This window comes from Hemicordylus capensis, chromosome 1 (assembly GCF_027244095.1).
Source record: "Hemicordylus capensis ecotype Gifberg chromosome 1, rHemCap1.1.pri, whole genome shotgun sequence".
Taxonomy (NCBI): domain Eukaryota; kingdom Metazoa; phylum Chordata; class Lepidosauria; order Squamata; family Cordylidae; genus Hemicordylus; species Hemicordylus capensis.
In genome coordinates this window covers 239,552,915-239,572,573 of record NC_069657.1, presented here as the reverse complement: position 1 = coordinate 239,572,573, position 19,659 = coordinate 239,552,915, and the positions used below count along the sequence as shown (strand labels likewise).

At 47.0% G+C, this 19,659-nt stretch overlaps 1 protein-coding gene across 16 annotated transcripts in view; it reads left to right on the top strand.

Annotated features, from left to right (window-relative positions):
• The window catches only part of LOC128339766 (RNA-binding protein 12-like), a 78,239-nt gene extending 59,152 nt beyond the window's left edge, over positions 1-19,087 (top strand). For 11 of the 16 annotated variants that reach the window (XM_053284176.1, XM_053284182.1, XM_053284183.1 and 8 more), the window contains 5 exons: positions 75-202; positions 1,272-1,351; positions 1,989-2,088; positions 2,701-2,796; positions 10,718-15,521. In XM_053284176.1, the coding sequence (XP_053140151.1) occupies positions 75-202; positions 1,272-1,351; positions 1,989-2,088; positions 2,701-2,796; positions 10,718-10,735 (422 nt within the window). In that variant the 3' untranslated portion in view covers positions 10,736-15,521. Of the gene's footprint in view, positions 1-74; positions 203-1,057; positions 1,229-1,271; positions 1,352-1,988; positions 2,089-2,700; positions 2,797-5,556; positions 15,522-18,421 lie in introns of those variants that run through there. The other 5 variants (XR_008313204.1, XM_053284184.1, XR_008313203.1 and 2 more) reach the window with 5 other exon arrangements.
• The last annotated feature ends 572 nt before the right edge of the window (positions 19,088-19,659 follow it).

The window sequence follows — 19,659 nt, the reverse complement described above, 5'->3', positions numbered from 1 at the left end:
TGGGTCCTTTTTGGAAGAAGGACACAGATGGGTGCATTAATATGTCTGCACATTCTTCCTGTTCTTTCCCCCAGATTCATCAGTCAGCAGCATGCACTGCTCCCTTTTCTCCTCCAGCTCCTACCAGTCTGAGGTGGAGGACTGCAAAGTGGATGAAGAACTAATCAAAATCATCCACAGGCATATGGAGGACAGAGAGGAGGTACAAAACCCCACATCCCAGGTGCTTCCTCCACAGGTTGCTTCCATGTTCTGGACCTTTACCTTTCCAATTGCTTTTCTGCCATCAGATGGAAGGGAGGGGGGGTGGGCACGAACGGTGGTTCCACATGACATGTTATATAGGACTGTCACGGTGATATTCCCTGTGAAAATCAGCAATGCCTCTCCCTACCGTCATGATCTTACTGCATGATGAGACTCAGAATTAAGCCCCATTCAGCACCTGCTCCTTTATTTCATTTCTGCCTCCTCAGTCCTCACTCCTTTCTTTCCAAGTGGCTTCTGCAACTTGGGCTGATTCAGGGGCACACAAGTGAACAGGAAACAACTGAGGCAAGGGGCAGAAGCTGACAACAGAAGCCTATTTAAGGATTTCCTTTAAGGGACGCTAGTCCTGGGAAGCCTCCAGAGTGCCCTGCCTAGATATTCTGGCACTGCCCTTGCATTTTAACTCCCAAATTGCACCACAAAGAGGGTGTGGAAAAAGACAAGAGGGCATCATTGGAATTACTGGAAAGTGCTGGGTTGCTCTCCCCTCCGTGTCATCTGGATCCCCTGAAAACACTGAGTGGATGAAATGTGTGCCTCCGGGACAAAATGACTGGAGCAGAAGCAGCCAAGGAGCCCAGAACAATTTCCATGGTGGCCTACAGGATCCCACCCCTTTTGATTCCATCCCCTTTTCAGTTCTGCCATCTCTCTGTGCACTAGCAGAATGCTATGCAGGGTGGGAAGGTCCTCAATTCTTCTCCATTCAGAGCCACCGCGGGATGGGTGCTGGACCCTATCAGAATGTCTTCTCTTACCTAACTGCTTGACTCTCTTGCAACTTCAGAGAGCCAACAATCAGGATGAGGATGTCCATTTCCTCGCGGTCCTCTGTGCTTGCTGCAAGGCTTCATATAAGAGCTGCCAGGAGAGTCTGGATCTCTGCTTGGAAGATTGTGTGAGGTTGGAAGGAAAGCTCAAGAGTGGGCTGAAATAGCCGCACTAGGAACCCCCATGAATTGATGCTTCTCTGCTCTGTTTTGGCCCTTGGTCTTTCTCAGGTGGTGATGGAGAAGTCCCCTGTGCAGTCTGGGCCTACCATTCTCCTGCTTTATGCCATGGCTGCCGTCTCCCGCCTCAGGTATCTTTTCTGGGAGAAGGGGCTCTCTCTTCACAATAAGCCAAGATGGCTGGCAAAAAGGGGTGCAGTGAAAGTGGCGAGTGAGGGGAGAATACCTTCAGACTTGCACAAAAGACACCAGAGCAGTTAAAATAAAGGGGAGAGACACGGGCAGAAAAGGAAATGGAAATTGCCTATAAAAAAGAAGGGGTCTTCCCTTTCGCCCACAACACTATCAGTACAAGTGGCTGGGAAAAGAACGGGGATGTATTGGCTCTGTGATGGGCCCCAGAGGAGTTTTGATTCCTCTGGAAGCTGCTGAAAATCAAGGATTTTTTATTGCTGGACATACAGTAATTCGGGCTAAGCCAGAATGCGGAGCCATTATTCGGGAGGGAACAGAGTCGTGTCTGAACTGACCTGATAGCCTGCAACGACTTTGGGGTAAATCCAGCTGATATGTGGACTCACGCTCTCTATTCTGGAGGAGATTCAAACTAAAAGCCATGTGTAAAAGCTCCAGGTAGGACTTGGGGGGGAGCAAGGTGAGGCAGCAATTTGCACCTCACCTCAGGCTCCCAAATGCCTTGGGCTGCACCTGAGGATGACAGCCTCTCCCCCACCCTGCATAACTTAACTTCCCCCTCTACCCTGCCAGCAAAATCAAGCCTCCAACTGACCCAGAGCTAGAGTCTGCGATCCTGCACTTCGCTGTTCGTGGGCTCATAACAGTGCAAGCAGGAAATGTCCACAAACAGGTACATTCTTATGGAATTCATCAATGTTCCGGCAAACACACCTTCTGGAGCGATGATTGTTAATTCCCTGAGATACCTTCTATCTTCAGGGGTGCAAAGGGATAAAAAGCAGAGGAGGTGATTCACGGGTGCTGACACAGTCTCTTTCCATCTCCTTCATTGCATGGATCGTGGGCCGCTGGTGGCCTCGACTTTCCTGTCCTCACCCCCGGCCGACGAGGCGCATGCTCCCCCATGCCTTCTGCTGTGCCTTCTGAGTAGCAGCGAGAGACGGGAAAGACAGGAAGGTGCCTGGAGAGCCCCCTCAGTGTGCACACTCCCCGCTCGCCACTGGGTCACATGCTGCTAGGGGTGGGGGCACTGGACCAATCACAGGCCTGTGGCAGAAGGCAGAAGGAGATGTGGAAGTGGCAGCAGAATGGGCGAGTGCCGGCAGCCTCTGCCGCATAACCAGTGAAGGTCACTGGTCTATTTTGTCATCCGGAATCCATGGAATGGCTTTGATGGAAGGCTCTCACCTTGACTGTGCTGAGCTCCTCTTTGTTGACATGCTGGAGGGCGGGGCCTGGGGGGAGTGCCGCAATTACACACTGGCTCTCTCTTTTCTTTCAGGCTCTGCACAAACTCGCAGCAGACAATCTGGAGCTGATGCTGAGGGGTTTTTTGTCAGAGGCCCCAACCACACAGCATCTCTTGTCCCTCCTGGAGGTAAGAACATTGAAGAGGTGGTGATGTGGGAAGGAGAGCCCGGCAGGGAGAGATGGACACCTGGGCCACATGTAGTCAGCGGGAATGCCCACCATGCACCACTGTGGCTCTTCTGTGATTGGCAGCCCAACGGAAAAGGCAGGAACATCATGCGCAATCTCATACAACATGCTGTTGAACAGCATCACATATGCTCTACACATCTCTGAATAAAAGCTTGATCAGGAACAGTATCCCCAAATCAAAGAGACGCAGGAGAGGAACAACTGAGCAGACTCACCTGTTCCATCCTAGAGATCTCTGGGAAGCCACTCACTTCCTCCCCTGGACACAAAGGGCTAGACTATACATGCACAGACTCAAGAGGTAAAGCTTCTCCTTGAAAGCACCAGTTTAGGGAGCAGGTGGCTGAGCAGATACTTAAATGCTCCCTGTGGCAAATCAGTACTGCCCTTGACCCTGGCTCCCCCCAAAAGGATTTTCAACTTGACTCTTAGCCAATATAAGGGCATAGGGGAAGAATTGACACCAGCTCTGTGAAGAAATTCTGCTATACGTGTACAGGAGTGGCTGGAGGAATAGTTTCAAATCCAGGCAAAGGGGCATGAGAAAGCTAGATAGGTCCCTCACAGGTGCATCACACAGGCTTCCGACACCTCAGTATGAGCAGTTGACAGATTCCCACAGAAAAACAGAGGCGAGGTGAGAATGGGAGGAAATCCGACTCCTTCCTTCCAGACCAGAGGCTTCACAGGAGTTCCTGACCATGTCCATGCGGGAGGCAGTTGTGTGATGAGGCCCGGGGATAGTCAAGAGTTCAGAAGGCGTGACAGAGACAAAAGGGACTTCAAAACTGGACCAATCCTCATGCTCCTCTTTAACAATAACAATGTTTTAAAGGATTCCATAGGGATAAAAATGAAAGGCAATAGTCCATAGGCATAGACAAAATAGGTTAGGAGGGGGGTTCAGCCCAGGATTATCCCTGACATCAGGGGTCTCTGGCTCCCAAGAGATGAAGGGTGGCAGTCCATCTTACAGTGGTGGATTGGCAGACAAGCAGACTGGCTGCCTCCACAGACCTGCCACTGCCTTCAGCCACTACAGCTCTCCTCGACCTGTCATTGTCTCCCCACCCCAACATTGCTTTGCCAGTTACTGGTACTGCCCTTCCACATTTTCCCTCCTTGCCACATCCGATGCTCTGCCTTTTGCAAAAGGCAACCTCTGGGAATTTTTGGACAACACACACACACACACACACACACACACCGCGGCGAAACACTCAAATGTACTTTAAATGGGCAAGGGTAATCAAGGGCCAGCAAGAGGAATGAACAGTTTGAACCCCTGAAACCACCCGATTCCCCCCCAAAACCCATGTGGACGGATACTTGGTTTGCGGTTGGTGAGACCGGACACCATTTCCCAGTCGCAGAGACTGAAACTGCGGGAACCGTTGGGAAAACTGCAGTTGGCAAGGGATGACTGCACTAGTATAGGCTGGGAACTAGTATAGAGCAAGAGGAAGTTAGAATTTGTGATGGTTGAAAGCAACATTAAAAAACACAAAAACTAAAAAAAATTGATTGATTGATTTGATTTATATACCGCCCTCCCAGAAATGGCTCAGGGCTGTTTACATCAAAATCAAAACAAATAAAATCAATTAACAATTAAAATCAAAACTAAATCAATTAACCAATGGAAATTATTTAAACATTAAAATAGTTTAAAACCAACATTACAAATTTAAAACCATAGATCTCATTAGATTATATAATATCTATAGAAAGCAAATGAAACTAGAGAAGTTTACTCTTCTGGCAATATACCTGTAGGTATCAAGTTCATCCTGTCACCAACCCCTTGCCAAGACAGAGAGGAAAATTTACCCTCTTGGAGGGACCTACTTGTCTATTCACGTTAGGAAGGGAAGAGATGACTGGTCTACCCAACCCAGGAATATCAATTGCCAATGAAAGAAGGGGAAGGATTTTTGATAACACAAGAATTTTTGATAACAGCTGTTAAATTAACAGGGAATCCATAAAACCAATTCTTTATATTGGAAAAGACTAATTACACATACAGGCCAAAAATATAGCAGTAATTATAATTATAGACGAAATGTATAAATGTTTAAATTAATTTCGCTAGTCTCTATCATACTTTTGGAAATTGCAATAACAGGGAATCCAATGGGGGGAAATCAATCAGCTTTCAGTAAAATCTATCTCTTATAAGTTCAACCTAATAGCTTCAACAGATAAATTCACCTATATGCCTTTAAACACAGATTTCCATATTCACCAATATCATACATTCGCTATTTCATCAGAGGGAATAAATTGAATATGTTCATATTAAATAAGCATAGAATAATAGCTAAAATAACAAACTAAACATATTAGTATAAATTGTGATAATCTAAATGTATACATTTTTATCTTGAAATAAACCAATAGGAATTAAAAATTAGGGATGTGCACAAAACCGGTTTGCCCGGTTTGGTTCAAATTCGAACCAGGTTAGAACCAGGAGGGGGTGGTTTGGTTTTGGTTTTGCTCGAACCTCCCCCTGGTTCGGTTTGAATTTGAACCGTTTTGAACTGGTTTGGACATCGAAAAATTGGTTGGATGGTAGCTGGCACCCAGGGGTACCTACCACCCAAACCCCAAAGCAATCGGACACTCGTACGATTTTTTATGAATTTTTGAAATTTATTTTTTTCTCTCATAGGGTATAATGGGACTCGAATGAGTCCCTCTCTCTGGGCCACCCCAGCACCCCCAAGTGCAGTTATGGGGCTGCTGAAACCTGAATTCTTCCCTATGGAGAAAAACCTTAAAGCCACTTGTGAGGTGCTGGGGTGGCCCAGAGTGAGTGGTGGTCTAGTGCAAAGAGGGTGCCAACCACCCCCATGGGTTGCTAACCCATGGGGTACTGGGTTTTGTTGTTTCTGAAGTGTTCTGAGTGTACATTCTTTGGTAGCATATGAGATTTTCAATGACAAACTGAATCCACTCTCATTGCTAACCTTAAAGACACATAAACTTCAAAAATCAGCCCTTTGCCCAATTCCTTTCAAATAATTCTGATAGCTACCTGGCCCCCCTTGGGCACTACCACCACCACACTCTGCTCTTGGACACCCCTTTTCCCCCGACGTGAAGCTATACATTTGCTGACACCTCCATGCTTCTTTATGGAGAAAAACCTTAAAGTCATGTAAACTTCAAAAATCACTTTAAAATCAGCCCTTTGCCCAATTCCTTTCAAATAATTCTGATAGCTTCCTTGCCCACCTTGGGAACTACCACCCACCACACTCCACTCTAGGACACCCCTTTCTCCCTGACTTGAAGCTATACATTTGCTGCAATCCTCATTATTCTCTATGAGGAATTCCAAAATAATTTTAAAATTCACCAGTAATCAGAGGAGTGTCTGATTGCCTTGGAACTTTGTGGATAGTAGGCACCCCTGGTTGTCTACCACCCATCCCACCTTTGTGCCCCTAGGTGCTCCACAATAGGGGATATGGGCTGATTTGGGTCCCATTATACCCTATGAGAAAAATAATTAAAAATATTTCAAATATTCATAAAAAATCATAGGGGTGTCCAATTGCTTCAGGATTTCAATGGTTGTTGGCACCAATGGTTGCTCCACAATAAGAAATAATGGGCTGGTTCGAGTCCCATTATACCTAAGAAAAAAATAAAAATAAATTTCAAAAATTCATTAAAAACCGTACGAGTGTCCGATTGCTTTGGGGTTTGGGTGGCAGGTACCCCTGGGTGCCAGCTATCATCCTACCAATTTTTTGATGTCTGAACCAGTTCAAACCAGTTCAAACTGGTTCAAATCAAACCACCCCCATCAAGGGACTACAATTCTCAGGTATCATTTACTTTCCAACATCAAAGCAAAATAGTAAAGAGTCCCAGAAAAAATCACATCAAATAAGTAGATGCTATTAAGAGTCTTTCGTAGTCCATCAAGGGGTTAACTTGAAAGTCTTAAAAACATTCCAGGTAGAAAGATAAGAGGAAACTCTGCTGGGAGACTAAACACTGCCAGAACTAGCTCCATATGAAAGAAAGCTTGCGCATGGGAAAGTGTGTTATCAGGTTACGTGTAGTAAATATAAAAAGTCTTAGGTCTTCTATTTGTGATTATTCCTATTTCAAATGTTGACGTTCAGGCCAGATTTCTGAATAGGATTTGCAATGCTGGGTAATATTTATACTCCATCAGTGGTGCTAGAAGGTATTCATCCAATTAGTCAACAGCAGAAAATAAAGAGAGTCCAAAATTCCCAAAGGATGCCGAAACGTTCAAAGTTTTTTCTTTTCCCCTGTTTTTCCATCACCATAATCCATAATATAATGAAAAGGAGGCATCAAAAGCTCAGAAATTAAGAATCCCCTTTCCATTTGTCTCTACAGTCCCAACTTCAATAATGTTGCTAAAAGTTCCAGGCAGCAAGCAAGAGACATAAACATAATTGTACCACAAGAGAGCTTCTGTATTCAAACTTCCATATACATACTGTATTCAAACCTTTAAAAACAAAAAACCCTCATTCATTTATCTATTCCATCCCAACTTCAATAACGCTTCTAAACGTTCGAAACAGAGAGTGCCACACAAAGAGCAAAGAACTTAATTACCAGCCATAAAACACTTTTATCAGTGCCGGAATTCCAGTGCTGTGATTAGAGTTCAAAATGAGAGTAATTAGTAACTAGAGCATCAAACGCTTTGCAAAACCACTCGCAGGAATTCTTCAAGGTAAAACTCAAAACTGATTGAAATAAGATGCTGGGTTCTGCAAAAAATTAAGCAGTAGAATCACACATTGGTCATGTAAGACTTCATTCCTCTCCCAGCCAACCCTCTTCTTAATGCCGTTTACATAATTCCCTCTGGAAAAGTCAGTAGGAGGCTCAAAAGTAATAAAGACCAAAAAAAGGGGAGGCCAGAAGAAGTAAAAAGAAATGGCAAAGATCTTGCAAGCTCAAAAGCCATGGTCATCTCAGAGATTTGATAGGCAAGAAAAAAGTAGATAAATAGCAAGTCGTTCTTCAGAAGGCATGATATTAAGCCTGTCTCCGTTCAGCCTGATGCTTAATGCAGAAAGGTCTCTCCTGAGGGTTCATCCAGGGTCCTCCAGGTTTTTTCAAGCCTGGAATCTCCCCAGACTCCCCCCTACTACTACTACTATCCATCAATATAGATCTAATTTGAAACCCAACTAGCCATGGTATTTGATACCATGGTACTAATCTTATCTAAGTAGTTATGGATTTTCCCTTGTGTTGGGTTATGAGAATTATATAATTGTTCAAGGAACTTAACAAACTGATCACTGATATCTTTAGTGTTAGTGATGGTTCGACCTTTATCATCCTTTATTACTTTTATAAGCCTCTTCTCCTTAACTTTCTTTAATTTATAGGCTAACGATCTTGTAATTTTATTATCATATTCATAATAACTTTGTTTCAAATAAATGGGTTGAGTAGAAATTTTTGTCATTTCCAAAACCATGAGCACCTTCCTTTTCTTCTCTATTTGCTTAAAGGCATTAACAGACCCTGTTCTATGAAATATTGCCAATAAGTGTTTACTCTCCAGTTCTAGTTTATCATGCATTTGTGTTGATTCTTTTTTAATCCTGCTCATCTGATCAATTCACTCCCCTCTAATAACAGCTTTCATCGCATCCCATTTCATTACTTGTGATGTATGTTCCTTATCATTTTCATTTTTTAAAAAATTCTTAATGTTTAGGCCAATTGTTGCTTTGCCACCCAGTCCACAAGTAATCTAGGTTTAAAACGCCAAACCGGGAAGAATAAAAATTTCTCCTCTAATTAGATACTGTTTTAATTGTGTTTTAATTATGCTTTAAAATTTTTAACTTTTTAATTTTAATTTTTGAAATGTTTTAATCTTTTATTGGCTGCCTTCATCGTCTATAAACCACCCAGAGAAATTGCATTTGGGGCGGTATAGAAATGTATCAAATAAATAAATAGAAAGATAGAATTAAAGATCACTGGGGCATGATCTGAAACAAGAATGGGTCCAATTTCTCCCTTATGAAATTTTATGAAATGGATTTGTGTTAAAAAAAGTATTAGATGCCCATATATAATCCAACCTAGAATAAGATTGGTGTCTTCCTGAAAAAAAGGTAAAACTTTTGCGGAGGGATCAAGCATTTGCCAAGAATCTATAAGCTCATATTTATGCATCAATCTTTGAAAGTTCAATTATAGTAAGACTTGTTTCTTATATTGTAAAGATCTTGATTTATTCTCGTTAGATGACTTAGTGGCATCAATATTAAAGCCCCCCCCCCAACACTATATTATTACCAGCAAACCTTTTCATTTTTCACGAGAGCCAGCGTGGTGTAGTGGTTAGAGTGCTGGACTAGGACAGAGGAGACCCGAGTTCAAATCCCCATTCAGCCATGAAACTAGCTGGGTGACTCTGGGCCAGTCACACATCTCTCAGCCTAACCTACTTCACAGGGTTGTTGTGAAAGACAAACTTAAGTACATAGTACACCGATCCGGGCTCCTTGGAGGAAGAGAGGGAAATAAATGTAATAATAATAATAATAATTTCCCTCATTGTTTTCTGAAGGAAGTCAATATGTCTCTGATTTGGAGCATAGATATAGGCCCAAGTAATATCCTTATTGTGCAACTTCCCCTTAATAAAAATAAATCTTCCATATTTATCTTTCAAAAAAATTTCAATACAAGATCAATGTCAGCTTTAAATAAAATGTCAACCCCTCTTGCCTTGTTTTTCCCTTGAGCAGAAAACTGTTTTCCAAAATATCTATCAGCAATACCATCTATCTTATAAGTCTCTTGCAAAATCCCCCTCCCCTCTGCCTCGTGCTGGGGGAGGGAGTTTGTTCCAGCCCTTCACGGGCCCAAGAAACAGCCCAATTGGCTGCTTAGCACGAGAGGGGGCGTGGTTTCGGCCGAAATCGGCCGATCCACGCCCCAAGCTAGCAGTTGGCCTTCAGCTCTTCTGCAGGAAGGAGCTCCGTTTGCGTGCTCCTTCGGATCAAGGGAGGGTGGTTGGTTTCGCCCGGGAAGGGGCGTGCGGCGCAGGGGAGTCCTCTCTGCAGCATTCGGCGTCGCGGCGACGACGTTCTCCGCCCGGCTGGGCGCGGCGCATTTTCGGCTTCTCTGGGCCTTCGGCCCGCACGATTTGGTCCCTCTCCCCTCCGGCTCCCGGACTAGGCCCTGCCTTTTAAGGCAGTAGCGCTCATGGGGGATAACCCCTTTCACTCTCCTGGGTGGTTGAAGTCCCGTTTTTGTTGTTGTTGTTGTTGTTTCTTTCGTGCGTTATCTTCTTCTTCTCCTGGCTTCTTCCTGGTCCCCTGGTGACAGATTGGGGCTGTGGGTGGTCTGCCCAGCTGGGTGGGGGATCGGGACTTGGCCTTGGGGGGGTGGGTTTTTCACGCTGACACAGGGTTCTATCTTCCTGGCTGTTTAACATAGCGTTTCTTGAGTTTGGGTGGATTGGGGTGTTCCTGCCTGCTGCCAAGTATGTGAGTGTACTGGTTGTTGGCTAACTGGTTTGCAGTCGGTTTGATTGCAGTGCGAGTCATGCCCAGGAAGGCTAAAGAAAAGAAGGGTGGGAGACCCATCAGACCACCCAAGAGACCTGCTGCTCCTCCTCCGTCTTCCTCCGAGGATGAGGACGAGGAAATGGGTGTTATTAGGGCCCTAATAGGGAGGATGGAGGCGTTGGAAAGGGCCAGGAATGTTCCATCGGATCCAGGGGCTGGCACATCTGGCGGCGGGGGCATTCCGCCCCCCAAGGTCCCTCGCAGGACTCGTGGGGCTGCTAGGAGCCAGTTATTGAAGTCTCTTTCCAGCAGGTTGGAGGCCCTTGAGAAGGCTGGGGCCCCTGCTGGACCCGACACTCCATCTGAACCTTCTGGTCCATCGATGCCTTCGCCAGATCCGCTGGGGCAGCCGGCTCCTGCACGACCTCCGGACCCGGTTCCTGCACTGCCTGGACCTGTTTCACCTCAGCCTGTGGCGCCGGCGGAGCAGCCTCTTCGGGATCCGTCTCTCCCTTTGGCCCCGGGTGAGCCAGCAGCACCGACACCCCCCGGCAGCACCGGCCAGTGGCCTTCTATACCCTGGCCTGTGCCTGCCATGGGGGATGGGGACCAGCCACATACTGGTCCCCCTATGCGCACACTTGGGGTTCAGGGTTCACTCCACCCATGATAGGTAACGTGTTGGGCCTCCAGGGCTCGGCCAAACAGATCTGGGGTGTCAATAGGCCCTCCGGCGCGCCCATCATCTCGTCTGCGAACAACACTACTGCCCCGGTCCCCGCGCCTAGCAGCCCGGGGTTCTATCCTATGGGCATTACCCCCACACCCCAACACGCCCCGTATGGGAGGATGGGGCTTCCTTTAGGAGACCACTTGCTCCCTGCCACAAAGGAAAAGATCTTAAAGGGAGAGTACATAGACATCTTTAGCCTGCTGTTCAGGGAACCCGAAGTTAAACATAAAGAAAGAGAGTCCTGCAAGGAACATGAGGCTACGAAGCGGAAACCGGTTGAAAAGACATGGAGCAACTGGCTCTCCAGCTTTACCATATACATGGGGGTAATTGTGCAGGCGCAGCCGGCTAGGGGCCCCTCCTTGCTGAAATACATGGATATTATCCACAGGGCCGTCTCTGATTTTGCAGGATCCGCTTGGATCTGCTATGACGAAAGTTTTAGGATGAGAGCGGCCCTTGATCTATCTTTGCCCTGGGATGCCCAGCTACAGGAATTGTGGCTTGTGATAATGTCCCCAGCCCGCCCGGTTGAAGGGGACAGATCTGATAGCAGACACTTGTTGTCTAAGCCGCTTGGCTCCGTGTCTACTACTGGGTCAGGCCATCAGTGGGTTCAACCCCACTTGGTCTGCTGGGAGTACAACTCAAATGGTAGGTGCTCCCGGTCACCCTGCCGTTACAGGCACGCGTGTGGCCTCTGTGGGTCCAAACACCCCAGTTCAGGCTTCCCTCGGACCCATTCCTCTGGTTCGGGAGGCAAGTTTCGGTCGGGAGGTGGTAGGAAGGGTGGCCCCCCTCCACCCGCTGCGGGTAAAGGGGCCCAGCCCCATCAAGCTTGAGGTGTTGGGCCACCTGTTGCAGGATTATCCCGATGGATCGGCGGCTTCCTACTTGTTTTTTGGTTTCCGGGATGGGTTTCGCATCCCTTCATCTTCTAGGCAGGGGTCCATCACAACACGTAACCTCAAGTCCGTTATAGGTCAGGAGCAGGTTGTCTTAAGGAAAATCGCAAAGGAAGTCGCGGCCGGTAGGGTTGCGGGGCCTTTTCAGACCCCTGCCTTCCCAGGGCTGCACGTTTCACCGCTTGGGGTGGTACCCAAGAAGGTGCCAGGTGAATTCCGGCTAATTCACCACCTCTCTTACCCCAAAGGGTCGTCAGTCAATGACGGCATCCCCGACACTTTGTGTTCCGTCCGCTACACATCCTTTGATGAAGCGGTCCAGGTTGTTCACAGTAAAGGGGTGGGAGCTCTCTTAGCCAAGTGTGATATCGAGTCCGCCTTCCGCCTGCTGCTTGTCCATCCAGCTGATTTTGAGCTCTTGGGATTTGCCTTCGCTGGTCAGTTCTATTTTGACCGAGCGTTGCCCATGGGCTGCTCGATTTCATGTGCGGCCTTTGAGGCTTTTAGCACTTTTTTAGAATGGGCAGTGCGGCGGAGGGCGGGGCTTGTGTCAACGGCCCATTTTTTTTGATGACTTTGTCTTTGTAGGGAGGGGCAATTCTGGGGAATGTTGTCACCTGCTGTGCTCCTTCATGGAGTTAGCAGCGGAACTTGGTGTCCCTCTAGCGCAAGATAAGACGGAAGGCCCAGCTACCCGGTTGTCTTTCCTAGGCATTGAGCTTGACTCAGTAGCAGGGTGCTCCAGGTTGCCCCCTGACAAGTTGCAAGCCTTGCTGGCTTTGGTTAGGACCCCAGGGGAGGCCCGAAAGGCTTCCCTGAGGGAACTGCAGGTGGTAGCCGGTCACCTGAATTTTGCCTGCAGGGTGGTTGCCCCTGGTAGGGCTTTTCTGAGAAGACTCTGCGATCTCATGGTAGGCCTTCGGGCCCCGCACCACAGGGTGCGGATCTCCGAAGGAGTCAGGGCCGATTTGGCCCTGTGGGAAACCTTTCTTCTCACATTTAATAGTACCTCGCTCTGGCGGTCTGAACAGCTTTTAGAAGCCGACTTGCAGGTCCATTCGGATGTGGCTGGAGGGGCCGGGTTTGGGATCTATTTTAGGGGCCGGTGGTGTGCTGCCCCCTGGCCTGCATTGTGGGTCGAACGAGGGTTAGTTAGGGACATGACTTTTCTCGAGTTGTTCCCCATTGTGGTTGCAGTCCACATCTGGGAGGGGGAGTTTGCCAACTCTTCTGTGAGGTTCTGGTGTGATAACCAGGCCGTGGTGCACATTGTCAATACCCAAACCTCACACTCACGGAGGGTCATGTGCTTGGTCAGAGCACTGGTGCTCCAATGCCTGCGGGCGAATATAGTCTTTCAGGCCTGCCATGATCCGGGGATAAAAAATGAGATCGCTGACGCCTTGTCTCGTTTTCAGATAGACAGATTCAGGGCGTTAGCTCCCGAGGCAGCGCGGCTCCCGGACCCCATGCCAGCAGTCCTGTGGCAGCTTGGCAATTGGAAGCCCAGCAGGCCATAGCAGCGTCACTGGCACCTAGTACCAGGGCGAGTTACGCAGCCAAGATAGAGGCTTTTGCCCAATTCCGGAAGGCTGAAGGTTTGGCAGAGTCTTGGCCTGCCCTGGTTGGTCACCTGCAGCAGTTTTTAGTCTCACTACACAAAGCGGGGCGATCTGGGTCTACTTTGGGCGGTTACTTGTCGGCCTTGTCTTTTGAGGCTCAGGTTAGGGGGGTCGGGGATTCCTCCTCCGATCCACGTATCAGGCGTATGTTGGAGGGATGGGCCAGGATGTCTCCGGCGCTGATTGACAGCAGGCGCCCGATTATGCTGGACATGTTGGCTTCCATTTTGGGTCGCCTGGACGGCTGTTGCTCCAACCCTTGGGAAGTTTCCCTCTTTAGGGCAGCGCTTCTGGTTGCCTTTTTTGGCGCATTTCGCCCCTCTGAGTTGCTGCCGCGTAGCAGCTGTTCCCCACGGGATTGTTGTCTCCAACTTTCTGACTTAACATTTGAGGCCGGTACGGCTAACCTGTGCCTCTGTCGATCTAAGACGGATCAGAGGGGCAAGGGTCACTTGGTCAAGTTAGCAGAGGCTACTGGTTCTGCGCTCTGCCCGGTGGCAGCCCTTAGGCATTACACTGGACTGTGTCCCCGGCCTGGGGGATGCTTGTTTCTTCATGGGAGCGGCTGCCCATTGACACAATATCAGTTTCTGACAGTGATCAGGAAGGTCCTTAAGGAAGCCAGGATCCCCACAGCTGGGCTCACCCTTCATTTCTTCCAGATAGGGGCTGCCTCTACTGCTTCCGGATTGGGCATGACTGAGGATGCCGTGCGGCGGATTGGGCGTTGGAGGTCCGTGGCGGTCAGGCGGTATGTGCGCTGACAGTGGCCAACGTCTCATGGTTTCTCTTCTGTGTTTCTCCCTGCAGGTGCTGGTGGAGCGCCGGCTCCAGTCCAGGTCCTGGTGTGTGGCCATTCGCTGGTCTTCTGGGCCTTCAGGTGGGCCAGCACCTCGCAGTGGGGCACACAGTTGGGTTTCGGCCGGAGGGCCTCTATATATTGGTTGGGCATGCGTGGCATGCTATGGGGCCAGCTGCTCCCCACGGTTAGGAACCATTTAGATACTTTTCCTGCCCCTCAAGTGGTAATTTTACATTTAGGTGAGAATGACTTGGGCCGGCGAACTGGCCTCTCAATTATTCGGCAAGCCGCATCCGATTTCAAGGTTCTTCGGAGCTGGATCCCGGGGGTATACATCCTTTGGGTTAACTGGCTCCAGCGTAGAGTCTGGAGGGGGGTGTCTTCGGGTCTTGGGGTGGAGAAAGCCCGTCGCAAGGCTTCAGCGGCCCTAGGCCATATGGTTAGGGCTGCTGGAGGTAAAGTTGTACTCCAACCAGGGATAGCTGCACGCCTACCTCAGCTGTACCGACCCGACAGGGTTCATTTGTCCGAGGTTTGGTGCGATTTGTACCTGAGCAATATTCGGAGGGGGCTTGCCGAGTTCTTGGAGGTTTATGGGGCAGGGAGGTCAAGCGTGGGCTAACCTCCCTGTGTGGCAGTAGCAGTGCGGGCTAAGGGAAATTGAGGTTAGATCTCGGTGAGCACCCTTGGGTATTCTAAGGTTGATTGGTTAATCGCTCCTTTGTTGCCTGTGCGGCACGGGGAGAACGATTGCCAAGAAACCAGCTTCAGGACTTCACCAGCCTTTGGGCTCTGCGGTCTGGGGTGGTTGAAGTCCTTGAAGTATCCAGATCACTTCCTGAAAAGGGGGTGGTTGGCTGTGAAGGGATTGGGCGGGTCATTCCTGCCCTATTTCCTGAGCCAGGGTTTGTCGCCCATGCAGGCTATGTGCAGGGCTTTGGGTCCTTGCTCATGCCTAGGAGCCCGCACTGTTGTTTAGCGGTGATTAATCACCTAAAGTTCCAGTTCGCCATGTTGTAATTTTAATAAAGTTGTGGCCCTTTTCACCATATACATGTCTCCGTGTCTTCTTGGGCTAGGGTCTGGGAACAAAGACCACAACTGGGTTAAAGGACTTAATATGTTTAGATATCCTGGCCCTTCTAATTGCATCCCCCAAACCTCTCATTTTCAAGGAAACAACCGTACTGTAATCACTCATTTTTGATTCTTAGTTCTTGCTGACAATTATATAGATTGTCAGCAAGAACGAAGAACTTATTTCTCTATGCCAGAATGCATGGGGATGCGCAGGGATGCCTGGTGGAACGTTCCAGCCAGAGGAGGAAGGCAGCTGGCAGGGATGAGGATGGCTGGCGGGCAAAGCCCCGCTGGCCTGAGAAGGAGGGCAGCCACTGGGGAGGAGGACCACCAGTGGGCAAAGCCCCGCCGGCCTGAGGAGGAGGGTGGCTGACGGCCCAAGGCCGCCATGAGGAGGAGGCAGCAGCCGAATGGCTGGCCCTGGCTCACCCAGCCCAACTGCTGAAGTGAGGAGGAGGTGGTGGCAGGCCCTGGCCTGGCCGCTGGGAGGAGGGGGGAGAAAGTAGAGGGGGGCCAAAAGCAGGCAGAGGGTGGGGGACGGGGACGGCCAGTCGGCTGGCTGGCCAGTCAGAAAGCCGGCCATGCCAGCATGTTGGGGGGCACAGCTGGGCCCAACTAGCACACAGATGCTCTGTACGGGGTCAGCTAGAAATGATTTAATTTCCAAATTCCAGATAGTTCCAATCCCCTCACATCACCCATTTCTATTTTAGTATATCTTTCTATAGAATGCAAAACAATGTATTTAACTGTTCCTTTTTAGAATATGCTTCCCCCTTCCCAGAAAACCCTTCCCTCCAACTGCCTCCTCTTCCTGTCACCCCTTCCCCCCCCCTTCCCTCCCTGGTACACTCAGACCGAAAGCAAACATTGTTGCAGAAGAGATAAATTCTCTAACGATTTGGGGGGGGCAGGTGAGAGGAGCATCAGCTCACCCTCTCTCCATTCCAGCCCAATATTCCTTATAACCAAATGACTATTTAACTACTTACCTATATTCAACCAGCGTAGCTAATCACCTTAGCATTCTCCTCCCTTCTTCCTCATTTCTCTTTTAAAATTCACGTACTATAGTAATTTATCAAATCTTCCAGCTGCTTCTCATAGATTCCAAATGGCCTAGTGTCAAAGGAGACAGTTAAAAAAAAAATCTTAGCAGAGACGCATATCTTAAACGAATTCTTCTGTTTCCCAGTTAACTCAAGGCCAAGTTGTTTAGTTCTCTGTGAGACTTTCCAGCTCAGCTACTTCTCTTTGCATTTCTTCCAGAGATGTAATAACTTGCTTCCCTTCAGGTTTGAAGACAATTATTTTAAAGGGAAACCCCGATTGGTATCGAATCCCTTTTGAAAAGAGAATCTCAGTCAAGGGCTTGAATTCTTTATGCCGCTGCAATGTTGGTGTATTAATATCTTGAAAAAATGGTACTTTCTCATTATCCCAGATTACCTCTTTTTGACGTCCTTTATATAGCTCTCTGTCCTTCAAGCCAGAATTAACGAATCTCACCAGGACGTCTCTCAGTTTATATGAGATCCTATGAACTAGTTCCAGATCTCTTTCTACAATTTGCAAGTTTGAAGACACCTCTTCATTTTAGTGATAACATAGCTCATTAAATCCACATTTGGCAAGTTTGCACTAATGCCCCGAATATTTAAATTATTTCTTCTATCGCGATCTTGGATAATCATCATATTTTATCATACTTCTTCCACTTTCTTCTGAGTAGCAGATAATTCTAGGGCATTCTTATTCGCCAGATCAAAGGCATTACTAGCTGTTTGTCCAATATCAGAGATTTGCAGTGAAAGGTCCTTACATTGCTTATTAATTTGATCAGTTATACTTGCCAAATCTTGACGGACAGTTGTAAACGAGTTACTCCATTCCACTTGTAGTTCATTATTAAGCTGCATTATCAAATGTTCAATTAATTGTAATTCCAAGGTTCGCCCAGAGGTATCCAAAGGCTTTTCTTATTGTTTTTGTAACTCCAGTTGAGCTTCTTCCTGGATCTCGTCATCTTCGTCCTCTGCTCCGATATTGGGGGGGGGGGATACCAGCTGGCTTCAGATCATCCAAGAAGGCACTAATTCCTTTCCCTTTCTGCTTAACTCTTTCTTGGACATTTTTCCTCCAATATCACTTCAAATTAACAAATGTAGCTGCCAAACTCTCAAGGCTAGGTCTGATAAAAGGGCTGACATGGAGAGAGAGATTGAGCTAACATACCATCTTGTCCGTGGCTTGCTCCACCTTCCCTCTGACAATTTCATTCATGCCAGCCATTTCAGTGAAATACAGTAGCATTAAACTGAAATATCTCTTGGAAGAATGTTGAATAGGGCATTTTGCATCTATAGAAGCTATTGTCTGAAGTTACAAGGAACTATTTTAATTTATTTTTAATTGTTAAAGTTATATACCGCCTTTAATTAAAACAATCCCAAGGGGGTTTACAGCAAAATTTAAAAACAAGGTTGTAAAAAGGACACCATTAAAATATTAAGCTAAAAATATAAAACAAATCTGATTAAAAATTTAAAATGAAAGCATAAAAGCACTACAGAGTAAAAAGAGCAGCAGCAGAGACAATCAAATAGAAGCCTGGGTAAAAAGACACATTTTAACATGCTTTCTAAAAACTGTGATGGAGACCTAGGAGTGAATAGCCACTAGTACAACTTTTCAAATTCTTTGATAGTGACCCTGAATGTGATGCAACCATCAGCACTGAAGCCAAAGGACTGCTTCTAAAAAATTACCCACCCATTTTCTGGCACACTTCTTGACACCACCCACCCCCCGCCCAACAAATGTCAAAATTGATACATCCAGCTAATGCTATTCTGGAATTGTTTTCAATAGATATTTCTGTTTCCCATGCCCTTGATGTCATCCTGGCAGTTTGAGAAGAAATGGCATCACTGCAAAATGATGCCACTCAAAATGATGATTTTCAAAGCATTCTTAAAGAAGCAGGACTGAACACTATAGAACACCAACCAAATCATTCAAATGAAATAAGGTCCGGAGATGGGGTGCAAAAGACGGGCAGTGTGTGGGAGGAAGAGATGCAAACTTAGAATCCTGGCAAGGTGGCTCCTCTGCCCGGGTCCCAGTGATACCTCTCGGTTGTGCTAGCATGAGGGGTGGCTGCTGGGGAGGGGCCAAAGGAGACAGGGAAAGAGCTTGAAGTCCTGGATGGGGCCAAGCACAAGCTCCCAGCCCTAGAGCAGTGCTGTTGCCACTAGCCCAAGTGGTGGCTACACAGGGACGGGCCTTCTCTGTTGCCACCTCCAGACTCTGGAACGTGCTCTCTGCTGAAATAAGAGCCTCCCCATCTCTGACAACGTTAAAGAAGCCTTTCAAGAAACATTTTTCACCAAAGCCTTTTAACTAGACTTGTGGTTTTAAATCGTTTTTTAATGTCTGTTTTATTTTGTTTTATGTTTTTGTAAACAAAATAAACTGTCACTCAAATGAAACTTGATGTGGATACATGGATCTCCTTAGCTAACAGCATTTGGAGTACAATAAACATAATTAAAATAAATCTTCTTCCCTGTTTGATTTATGTATTAAGGAGTCTCCTCTTATTCATTCCCCGAAAACCCTTCAGACACTTTCTCAAACTTTTCTGACACTTTATATGGCATAATGTTTTTATGGATTTTTAAATCTAGTTTTATGTTAAACAGTTAAATTCTTGGTTTGTTTTATTCTTGGTTTGTTTTATGCAGTAAACCGCCTAGAGACTTTGGTAGTGGGTAGAATACAAATTTACTAAATACATACATACATACAATCTCAGTTTTTCCCTTCATAGCTTACAGTTACCAGTCCTAGAAGGGGATCTTAATTTCTCAGCTATTTTACAACATCATAGAACAAATTGGCTTAGTTGGATCTTTAAATTAAAATATGATCTTCCCAACCCTTCAGCATGGTCCACTCTTGAGGTTTGCTTGTATAGCCTCTATCAATCAGACCTGTATTGGGCTCCAAATTGGACTGGATTGGACTGTGCTCCAGATTTTAACAGACTGGAGTTACCTGTGCTGACATAATGACTCTGATCCTTACATGACAAAATGACCCTCTGA